This window comes from Rhinolophus hipposideros (genome assembly GCF_964194185.1).
Source record: "Rhinolophus hipposideros genome assembly, chromosome: 14".
NCBI classification, from domain to species: domain Eukaryota; kingdom Metazoa; phylum Chordata; class Mammalia; order Chiroptera; family Rhinolophidae; genus Rhinolophus; species Rhinolophus hipposideros.
In genome coordinates this window covers 1,200,774-1,213,094 of record NC_138060.1, presented here as the reverse complement: position 1 = coordinate 1,213,094, position 12,321 = coordinate 1,200,774, and the positions used below count along the sequence as shown (strand labels likewise).

The following is a 12,321-nucleotide window of genomic DNA, read 5'->3' as shown; positions in this document are numbered from 1 at the left end:
TATAAATAGAGATAGTTTTACTCTTCCTTTCTGACTTGGTTGCCTCTTGGTTGTTTCTTTTTCTTGCCTAACTCTGGCTAGGACTACCAGTACTATGTATGTTGAATAAAAGTGGCGAAAGCGGGCATTCTTGTCTTGTTCTTGATTTTTAGAGAAAAGCCTTTTAGCCTTTCACTGAGTATGATGTTAACTGTGAGCTTGTCAGTTTCGTTGTTCTAAAAACGTTTCCAGTTATTTTTCAGTGTATTTTCTTAGTTTTATATGTAGATGGAGATTCCCAGGAAGGGTTACCCATTGCAGTATTGATGTGTTCATTTTCCACTTGTTCAGACAGTTCTTGGACCAGACTACAAATAAATGATTATTTCAGTAGATGCTGTGCTTTTTAATGACTATTTTTTCTTCCTCTCAAGAGTATGTAGCTATAGAAAAATGCTTTTGAAATAATTATGTTTTTACTTAATTAGCAATTTTAAAGTAGCATGTAACTTTGGGATAAACTAAGCACCAGTGAATAATAAATTTTAGAAAATTTTTCAGTAAGGGGTCAAAGGTTAGTCAGTAGTTAAGCATAAATCAACCAGAACACATCATTTGCAGAACTTCTCGTTTTAATTGGAAGGGAGATGTGGATGAGTAGAGGAAAGTAATTTGAATCCTTAGATTGAGAAGAATCCTTATCATGAATATTCAGGTTGCCAAAAAAGAAACCCAAGTTGACACTGAGGTATTACCTGAACGTTTGTTTTACCTGTTGAGGCTTCCTTTTCCATCTTACCTGATCTTTTATGTACAACCATCATTAAATGTTTAGCACTCTAATTTCAAAACTTCACTTTAAATGGCAAATACGTTCTTTTCATAATTTGTGTCAGAAGTTGATTCCTTTGGAGTAGGTACCATGCCATCTTCAGATAGGAGCTTCTGAGCAGGAAGATATGTAACATTTCAAAAGTAATTTCATAATAGGAAAAATTAGACAACTATTTTAGCATCATTTCAACAGTTACATAAAAACTTTTATTATTTTTGAAGCAGTCAGTACAAAATGAGAATTCAGAAGTTATGTTCATACTTGTGTCACGTGATAATTTATTTTTTCCATACTACCATAAGAGTAAGAAAGACAATTTTAAATGGATGGGAGTGGGACAGTAATCCTAACTGGGGACAATTTTTGTCTCCCAGGGAACGTTGGCAGTTATTGGAGACATTTATTTATGGTGTCACAATTTTGAGGAGGGGAGTTGGGGGTTGGGTGTGTTACTTCTGCTGAGTAGAGGCCAGGATGCTGCTTAGTATCCTACAATACACAGGTCCATCCCCCTTTGACAAAGAATTATTCAGCTCCCAATGTCATTAGTGTCAAAGTTGAGGAACCTCAGATGAGGGATTGCAAAAGATCTATTCACACATAGAAGATATGTCTTGCGGACAATAAACAGGTTAAAAATTCCAGTTTTCACTAGCAGTGAATGAAATGCAGGGTTTTTCTACTATCAAATTGACAGGAATTTTGAAAGACTATGATACTCGAATGAAATACATATTTCTATAAAAGTGGTACAGCATTTCTAAGGGGCTTTTGAAAGTATGCATCAAAAGTTTTGATATTTATACTTCAAACTTGTTACTCAATAATTCCACTTAAAGGAATCTATCCTAAGGTCATAGAAAATACCTACAAAATTTATTAGGATATTAACCACTGAATATTTTTTATTGTAATGAGCTGGAAGTAAACGTAAATTTTTTTAATGGTGGCTGCATATGATGCAAATTAAAAATTCTTTCAAAGATGATTTGTCCCATGTATAAGGTGAAGAAACAAAGATATTAAACCAGGAAACCAAATTTAAATAGCTAAAAAGAATAAGAATAAAAATTAGTGAAAAATACACTAAATGTACATTAGTGATGATCACTGGGCAGATTATGAACAATATTGTTTCTATCTGTATTTTCTAATTTTTATAATGACTATTGGTGATATATCAAAAAAGGAAAAACAGGCACCTCTTATTTTCAAACTAATATAATTTTGTGGTATTCCTACTGAATAGGCCTGTGCTTTCCCATATACAAGTTTCCATTTATATATGGGTTTGTTTCTGGGCCCTCTGTTCCACTGATATATTTTAATATTTGCTTAATTGATAAAATATAACGTGATATGGTATAATGAATGTTCTCTTGTTTGGACCCCACTTAGAGATGTTTTCTAGGCTAGGAATTTGTATTTTAAAATTAGTTCTTAACGTCATGATTTTGTGTAAGCAGTTCACAATGTATTCCTATTTTTACCAGTCTTTCACTCACTTAATTCAATATTTATATTAAATTTACTTGTTTTTGTTTATTCCTATCACATAAGACTGAATTCTGTGACACTTTAAGTATCTTGATTCACATAGCTGCCTTTTAAAGGTTTGCATGAATGAGCAGCCCCATTAAATTTATTTTTGTTTTTATTCTTCCCATTTTCCCTTTGATGTTTACAATTGTGCAGTATTTGCTATTCCTTGGAGGTGGTAGGACTGTCCTGTGTTATGCTTTCTTGTATTAAAAGAAATACAAGAAGGGGGGAAGTAGGGGTGTGTGTCTTTATTGGGAGAAGACGTCACAGGTGGGTTGGCAAGTGGTTAATGGAAAGATGGGGAGATTGAAAAACCCTATGTGTATGGAAATCCTAATTCATAAAACAGATTATAATTTAGTGGGTGATTATTAAAACTGCATGAAGAATTCTTAAGAAATGAAAACACATGACTCCTGTTTAAATAACTTTCCCTGGTGTGTTTAAGTATTAGTGAAATGCCTGTGGGGAGTCGAGTGAAATTTAAACATAAGTTTTAGTAACCCCTGCCAGTTTTGTATTAATCAGAAATTAATGTTAGGCATGTCAAAAATTATAATGTGCTGTCTCTGCTCATTAAACTTCAAATTTCCCCTCCCAAAATAGATGAGGAAAAGAGGGGAAAAGTAATCATGCAAATAGCTTTTAATAGCTATTCTCACCAAATCTTTTTATAATAGTAATAAAATTTACTAATTTAAGAGAATGGAATTGTCAGGTCATATGTCAACTTTGTGCTTCACTTGTTGAGGAACTGCCAAACTATTTCCCAAAATGGCCACACCATTTTACATTCCCCCAGCTTTCCAATTTCCCTACATCCTCCTCAACACTTGTTACTGTCCATCTTTTTGGTTATAGCCATGCTAGTGGGTATGAAATGGTATCTCACTGTGGTTTTGATTTGTGTTCCCTCAGTGGATAATAATGTTAAGCATCTTTTCATGTGCTTGTCAGCCTTTTCTCTGTCTTTAGAGAAATGCCTATTTAAATGTTTTGCTCATTTTTCAAAACTTTTCATTGGGGTAAAATATATATAACATAAACTTTACCATTTTAAATGTGCGATTCAGTGGCATTAAGTACATTCACAGTCCTCGCAGTCCTGTGCCGCAGCCACCACTGCCATCCACCTCCAGACCTTTTGCATCTTCCCAAACTGAAACTCTGTACCAATTAAATTAAATAGTGATGCTTCGCCCTTCTCTTCTCCCAGCCCCTGGCAAACACCGTTCTGCTCTCTGTCTCTTTGAATTTGACTATTCTTGCTACTTCATATAAGTGGAATCATGAAATAATTGTTCTTTTGTGTCTGGCTATTTCACTTAGCATATGTGTTCAAGATAAATCCATATTGCATCACGTGTCAGAATGTCCTTCCTTTGTAAGGATGAATACTATCCCATTGTATGTGTATATACCACATTTGGTTTATCCATGTATCTTTTGATGGACATTTGGGTAGTTTCCACCTTTTGGCTGTTGTGAATCATAGTGCTGTGTACATTGGCATACATGTATGTGACCGAATTGCTAGATCACTAGATCATATGGTAATACTTTATTTGATTTCTTTCTTTCTTTTTTTTTTTTTTTTTTTTTTTGAGGAACCACTATACTGTTTTCTTTCCGCAGAGGCCATACCATTTTTTGTTTTTTTTTTTTTAAAGTTCAGGTTGTCTTACTTTTTTTTTTAATTGGGGAGGGGGAACAGGACTTTATTGGGGAACAGCGTGTACTTCCAGGACTTTTTTCCAAGTTGTCCCCTCAATCGCAGTTGTGGAGGGTGCCGTTCAGCTTCAAGTTGTTGTCCTTTCAGTCTTAGTTGTGGAGGGTGCATCTCAGCTCCAGGTCCAGTTGCCATGGCTAGTTGCAGGGGGCACAGCCCACCATCCCTTGCGGGACTTGAGAAATCGAGCGGGCAACCTGTGGTTCAGAGGACGCGCTCCAACCAACTGACCCATCCGGGAGCTCAGCGGCAGCTCAGCTCAAGGTGCCTTGTTCAATCTTAGTTGCAGGGGGCACTGCCCACCATCCCTTAAGGGACTCAAGTTGTTGAACTGGCAACCTTGTGGTTGAGAGCCCACTGGACCATGTGGGAATCGAACTGGCAGCCTTCGGAGTTAGGAGCATGGAGCTCCAACCGCCTGAGCCACCGGGCCAGCCCTGAGGCCATACCATTTTACATTCCCACCAGCAATGCACAAGGATTCCAATTTCTTGACATCCTTGCCAGCCAATACTTACTTTCTGTTTTTGGGTAACAGCCAACCTAGTGGATGTGAGTTCTATCTAGTTGTGGTTTTGATATATTTCTCTAATGGTCAGTGATGTTGAGCATCTTTCCATGTGATTATTGGCTATTAGTATATCTTAGAGAAATGTTTATTCAGATATTTTGATCATTTTTTAATCTGGTTGTTTGTTTTTCTTGTTGTTGAATAGTAGTTGTTTATATATCCTGTATATTAACACCTTATCAAATACATGATTTGCAAGTATTTTCTCCCGATTCTGTGGGTTGCATTTTCACTCTTGTTGATAGTGTCCTTTGATATACAAAAGGTTTTTATTTTGATGTAGGTTCAATTTATTTCTTTTGTGGCATGTGCTTTTCTTTTTCTTTTTTTCCTTTTTTCATGTCACACGATATCTTCTATATCAACACTGATTGATTTTTGAAATATCTTGGGAATGTATCGGGAATCTTCCAAGCTCACAGTGATGAATAAACATTTTCGAGACCTTTGCTTCAGTTTTATCATTGGCCACAAATATTTCGTTTATCTTGAAGTGATAGACTTACTTCATTCATTTTTGAGAAACTGTCTACCAAACGTCTCCTGATCTGAATAAGCATTATTTGTTTGATAGTCCTGTCAAGTAAAAATGGCTTTCTGTGAAAAACAGTTGGTTCAGCTGGCAACAGTATTCAACTGTTTTTCCTTGAGATGTCCCTGGTATTTTAATACATACCAGAAGTCATTTATGTATACTTCTCATTTTGTTACACAGAGTATTAGAAAGATATTGATTCAAAAGTTGAAAGTTAATAAAGTTAGTAACTTGTTTTATTAACTTTAAGTGAAACAGTTTTCTTTTTGTTTTTACTGCGAATTTGTGATGGTCAAGAAAGTAATGACTACTGCTAGTACAGTTTGGTACTGCTGCCTTGATTTGTGCTAGTGTCATCAGTTTTACCTACTGCTGCTTTTGCACCAACAGTGCAAATGTCAACACAGAGAAAAAGTCAATTCTTATGAAAACAGCTTTGACTTCTTGGACCACATTGAGAGAACTGCTGCCCTAGCTTATAGTTTATAGGGTTGCTGGGTGGGATGGAAGAGTGATTGCAGATTAGCACTCTGCTTATTTTGTTTAACTAGTCACCTGTGTAAGAAGTCTGTCTGCTGCCACTAATGGTTGTACTGTGTGTGGGGAAATGGTTGGCATTCACAACTCTTGCGTCCCCTCGATTTAGGCTCTTTAGACAGGTAACATAAAATTTCCTTATGTTAGTGGTAAAATGAAAAGATGTTTATATTAATTTCATAAATGAGTAGATGTGAGAAGTATATAAGGAAATTATGTATTTTTATTTGCAAATACATGTTATATAGAACCTATGGTATACCTTTCTGTTGACAAAAGATAGTGACGATAATTGGTGAAAGCAAAAGAAAAAGAAGAAATTGAAGTTTATTTTGCTATTTAACAAATATAAGACTTTACTAGTCTATGTAAGCCTTATAGCTTGGATGTTAAAAACTTAGAGTATGATGTCATTCTGACTTGTACACTTAAAACTATAAACGTGAACTTGGGCCAATTTCCAAAAGCCTATTTAAAAAAGGGACGTAACACTTTCCTGGTTAGTTTTGTTATGGGGCATAGAATCAAAACAAAATGTTTTAGCTTTAAAAATGCTAAGGCTAGGACTTAGCTAGCATATAATAGACTTTCAGCCAGAGGTAGTTCATTTTTAGGTTTTTATCAGAGATTTGGATTTTGTTTGGGTCAGGAAGGAGTTGGAAGAAACAGATGAAATCAGGTTGGATGAATCCTGTCAGATTGATCAGGCATCACGCATTCTACTGAACAAAGACATTCTTTCTACTGCTTACTCAGATCTTAATTTTGTTAGCATCACTGATGGTAAATTCTGTATTTGTGCTTTGTGTTCAAGAATTGTAAAGCTACATGGTATTATATATTTTTTAAATTTTTTGCTTATAGGATTCAGTGGTCCCAATTTAAAGGCTATTTTATTTTCAAACTGGAGAAAGTGATGGATGATTTCAGAACGTCAGCTCCTGAACCAAGAGGTCCACCCAACCCTAATGTCGAATATATTCCCTTTGATGAAATGAAGGAAAGAATACTGAAAATTGTCACTGGATTTAATGGGTATGCACTTAATACTATTTTAAAGATTTTCTTTTTATCAGAAGTATAGATTTTTCTTGAAGTTTTGATGTGTCTGGTTGTTTGATAACTGGTTATCGATTAGAATAAGTTCTGTGTTTCTAGTGACATATCAAGGGTGCCAAAAAATATATGCACATGACTGGTATCCATCTTTTTGTTACCAGTATATATTGAGTATTACAATTTTAATAGTTTTTTCCTTTCTTAAAATGTTTATACATTTTTTGTCACCCTCTGTATATAGGAGTTACTGATTTTCAGCTTAAAAGTATTTAAAATATTTACAGCTTTTTTCCCTTTTAATTTTTATAACAATTTATTTGAGCCTAACTGATGACGACATATGCCTGGGAGCAAGATCTCAAATGCTCCGCAGAATAACAGTTTTGTAGTTTCTTTCACGCCTTTGAAATTAAGGGGGGGGGGGCGAGGAAAATTACATGAAGGTGGGAGGGAGAAAGCCAAATGGAGATTGAATTACAGGATAGCTAAGATTATTTACTCTCTTGACAGTGGTTATCGTTTAGTAGGAGGGATCTGAAAAGAGGCATTTCAAAGGTGTCTTGACCTACATGCAAAGAAACTGGACAGGGCTTGCTTAAGGCAAAGTAAAGAAGTTGTAAGCCTGGAGTGTGGCTACTTACCATGACCTGGACAGTTAAGAATTTATGATCAGATCACCCTGGAAGTTTACTTTCCTTAGAACTCCTTTCTTCATACATTAATCTGAAGGAGGCATTGATGACCAACCTTTTGGTTGGAGGGTGTAGTTTCATAGCACTAGGAAGGCTCGTTCCTGGGAAGTCTCAGTATTGACGTTGTCTTGTTGACTATGGGGGATGGGGCAACACCGTAACCCTGGGATCTGAGTTGAGGCCGAATTTTCCCCAAAAGGAAAGGGCAAGTAAATAGATGGAAGGCAGTCAGGTCTTATGGTCTTCATTGTGAAAAGAGAAACAAAACAAAACAAAACACTCTGGATCATTTCTCTGACTGTCATGATCTGAGTTTTTCCAGTCTCTTTTTTCTTTATCTGGCATCTAGTATAACATTTATGTAAGCCATGAAACGAATATTAACAGTCACACATGTTTAGTAATTACAAATAGTTGGACTATACAAAAAAACTCAAAGAACAAGTATACAACTGTTATGACTGGTATCAGTAAACACAATCAGACAGAATAGATTCTGGGTTCAGTATCAATCCGTAGTTATACAGGCCTTGGAATAGCTGTCTACCACTGGTGTCGGCAGCTTCTCGTCCTCAAGGAGTCTTTAATGTCTATTGTAGGTAGAGGCAAGTTTCATTGACAGGTAAATGTTTATTCAGGGTTAGGCGCCTGATAAGGTTCCCTTCCATTGAGGTTGGAGAGTACCTTTTATTTGATGTCCTTTCCAAAAAAACATCTAAAGTCTGTCTTCTGGGAACTCACTGTGAAAGGAAGTGGTTACCAACTTCACGTTTTCCTGAAGTGACTCTAACAAACGTTGGCAATAGTGTAAGATGTCTCCTTTCAGTAATGTGAAGTCATGAGCTCCTTCATGTAGGTCCAGCTTAAATGCACTGTGTTGCATAAAGGAATGAAAAACTGAAAAACGGGGAGCCAGGGAGGAGCCAAGTAGCCGTCTTGGGTTTCCCATAGCCCCAGATGTTTGGTTCTTTTATCACTTATTTTCCGTGTAATCTAAAATAAATGACAAATTCTTTGAGGTATTCCTGGAGCCCTTCTGGAACACCACAAAGTTATTCATGCATATATTGAGATTTGACCCTTAATATCTCAATTTCTAATGAAAATTAAGATGTAAGCAATTAACATTCTTTAGCTTGGCAGATTTATGAATATAATTTATAATCTCTAGAAACATTTCATAGACATCAAAGTCAATTATTGGCATGGACTTTTTGTAAAAACCCAGGTAAAATAAAGACCTGTCTGTTTTACTTAAACCAACAAATTTAGGGTAGCTTTTATTTACTATTTACTAAGGATTAATTTCAGATCATGTGAACTTGAAAAGCATTGGAGTTTCTATATTTCTAGAATTTTAGAATACTCAATCCTTACAAGTGCTTGCCTTTAAATTAATTTTAATAATACCATATGGATGTAGAATATTGTCTCACATTTACAACATACCTACGTAGACATACACAGTCACAAACAGAAAACAGTTGGATCCAAATTTTGTTTTGGAGGAATTTACAGTTTATATCTGTCCTTGACAAGTCACGTTCCAAATGACCTTCCACCTTTATAATAAGGACAGCCATTTTTAATACCTCTGAGAATTGAGTTGACACCTAAACGACATCATAGGTTGATCTATTTATCTAAATCCTCTTTTGAAGCTTCTAGAGACCAGTTAAATATGCTTTCCATTTCTTCTGCCTAATTTTGTAGCTGGCTTTTTCTAATTGTGCTCACAAAAATTATTTTAGAAGTATCAAAGTATCCTCATCTGGCCATCGTAGTATTGATGGGGGCTGACTGTCCTGGTCCTTGGTGGCCTTGAAGGCATGATTTCTGTGTTAATTTTGAGATCTGTAGAGTCTGAACAAACTTCTAGGGCAAACCAGCCCTTACACGTGTCTCCATGAACCAGATGTGGTGGATATCCCTATAGGACCGCTTTATACCCTAGAAAAGAGTTTTCCTCAGACAGTGCCACAAAGATTCTTTGTCACCTAGGAATATCCCAGCAAGGGCTAGCTAGCAAAGAGTTTACTGGATGCCGCCAGAATCGCATTACTTTCCAAGGCATAGGCCCCTCTCTCATGGTGAACCCATTCCAGGGCTTCCTGCCCTTCTCCCTACGGTTGTCTCCACATCTTCTGTGAAAACAGCTGCACTACCACACTGGATGTCTCCTGGTGCCCATCTCTGCCACTCTTGTTTTGGGGATCTGTACTATTGTTACTCCATTGTCTATTCAAGTTGATGGAGCAAGTGTCCTTTCTCTTTCAGAGCTAAGAGAGTTCAGCAAAGATTTTTTTTCAGACTCTCAGTAAGCAATTCAGTTAAAATGCAAGATTAAAAGCAGCAACCCATTTTTAAGTTTAGGAGTTTTGCTTAAAATATCAAATCCTTATGCTTTGATTGCAGGTCTGTTACTTAAATGTTTTGTTGTGGGGGAGGGATTAAGTTTATCTTTGAGGTCCGTCTTTATTTGACTTTATTTGAGCTGTTCTTAGAAAATCCTTATGGTGGATAAGGGCTGAGATAACCCTCCCTGCGAAACAGGGAGCCAGTGGGGCACAGTGGGCCTCTGCTGGTACCTAGCACTGGGTCCAGGTCTGCAGGGTGGTCCTGGGTGGGCTTCTTTGGAATCCTGCCATACTATGCCAAGTAAATATCGACATAAGAAATGTCAAAACATGTAGAGAATTTTTATAAGAGTGTATTTGAGCCAAATTGACAACATATGCCGAGGAGCAAGACCTCAAATGGTCCCACAACTTCTTTTAAGAAGACTTGAATTGTTTTTACGGGTTTCAGTGGCATTCGCACGTTAAATGGGTATGACATTGGAAACATTCATTTATCAGGAAATATTTTAATGTTTTTTTCTTTCCATTTTGTATTTGGCGTTATAAATCTTTATATTTTGTATAGAACCTGTATTAGAAAAGTCACATTTCATTTAAAATGAAAATTAACTATAACAATTTATGTAAGTATTCTACTTTTTAGTTTAAATTTTTTTTTGTATTTCTCCTCTTCCCCTCAAGTACCCATTTTTAGCCCTTTGTAAAATATTGCACTTGAAAAGATATTTTGCACCATAATAAACTGATCTTTTAAAAAATGCTTCTGTGTCTCATAGTCTGTGTCATTTAAATACCTTTTTTTTTTTTAGGACTTTGTATTTTAGGGTTTCCTTTATTGAAGGAGAGTAGTGTTTGTAAAGTTGAATTGTTCTATATACAGTTCGGCATTGACAATTTGGAGTATGGGACGACAATACCAAACTTAATGAATTATGGATATGTTAACCATGTATTCATATTTAGGAACAGACTTTATTTGAAGGGATTTCACTTGTGAGTATTTTTAAGTATCATAAATAGTCTCATTCTTTTCTTCAGGTATTTAATCACATGGCATTTCCAAGAGTGCAGTTCAGTTAACCTTTTGTTATATGTCACATTCCCTTTGCTTTCCTTTTAATTTGTTGAATTGGAATTACTCGGTCAGAGTATACACACATACTTAACATTTTTATTGATACTGCCAAATTGACCTCAGAACATGTGTTCATTTGTGTTTTCTTGTGTGTGTATAAGTACAGATAGTGTAATTAATTCTTCATTAAAAGTTTTGTATGTATGTTCATGGATTTGTTTCTCTGATTGCAGGTGAAATTGAACAACATTTTATGTCCTTAGCAATTCTTTTATAAATTATAGTTTCATATCCTTTTTTTTTTCTTTTGGTGATTTTCTAATTGGTAACTTCGTTTTGGTTAAGTTTTGCTTTTGTTTTTAATTAGTAAAAACTATATTAAATACTATATAGTATTTTGACATGAAAAATCTGTTTTCTAAAAATTATTTTAGTATACTGTCATATAAATTTTCCCTCTTTGAAGTGGAAATTGTCAGTTCACTTGTTTGCTTGATTTCCTGAACTGTTAAGATTCTGGAGAGAAGGGTTAATGTCTTTTGTAAAGACCTGGAACAGTGAATGCCTAAACACAGTACCGTGTTTCCCCGAAAATAAGACAGGATCTTATATTAATTTTTTGCTCCAAAAAACGCATTAAGGTTTATATGTTCAGAGGGTGTCATCCTGAAAAATCATGCTAGGGCTTATTTTCAGGTTAGGTCTTATTTTCGGGGAAACACAGTAGGTACTCAGACAAGTATTGAATAAGTGAACAATTCTGTATCTATATTTGGTTTAATGTGCCATACATAGTACATAGAATTACATTGATGAGCTCAAGTCCTTTTTTTTTTTTTTTATTTTACCATATTTTCTTGTCCTTTTAAGGTTACTTTTGAACTTTAAAATTTTTCTAAGAGAAGATAGATTATAGCTACTCTCCAGAACTGAAGTTACATTTTCTTTGGTGAGGAAATACCACAAATTAAAATTTAAAAATTTAAGAAACTTGTATGGAATTAAATTAAAACATATTTATTGCTATTTTATGTCCTCTGTTTGGGATTATAATGAACAAGGGCACATGGGCTTACTCAAACCAGGGCCATTTTTTAAAATCCTCGGCCTGTCATAGACACCATGAATAAAATTTAGAAAATGCTAGTAGCTAGTAGTACATTCTTATAGTGGTACACAAAAAGGGATTTTGAAAAGTAATGAAAATGTCACTTAACATTCCTAGAAGTTTTAAAAAGAGTATTTTATGTTCTCTAAATTATTGAGAATAAAAGAATCAATGAATATACAAATAAGTTAATTACTTAAGTCTTGTCTCCCCCTTTGACAATGGTGATAGACCTGAAACCTCTCTGAAATAAGCAGGAAGTTTTACTTCTTTTGGGTAGTTGACTAAAATAGCGTGGC

At 35.3% G+C, this 12,321-nt stretch overlaps 1 protein-coding gene across 6 annotated transcripts in view; it reads left to right on the top strand.

The window, feature by feature from the left end:
• PPP4R2 (protein phosphatase 4 regulatory subunit 2) overlaps nt 1-12,321 on the top strand; it is a 58,478-nt gene that overhangs the window by 32,558 nt on the left and 13,599 nt on the right. For all 6 annotated transcript variants that reach the window (XM_081071672.1, XM_081071673.1, XM_081071676.1 and 3 more), the window contains one exon: nt 6,593-6,763. In XM_081071672.1, the coding sequence (XP_080927798.1) occupies nt 6,593-6,763 (171 nt within the window). The remainder of the gene's footprint in view (nt 1-6,592; nt 6,764-12,321) is intronic.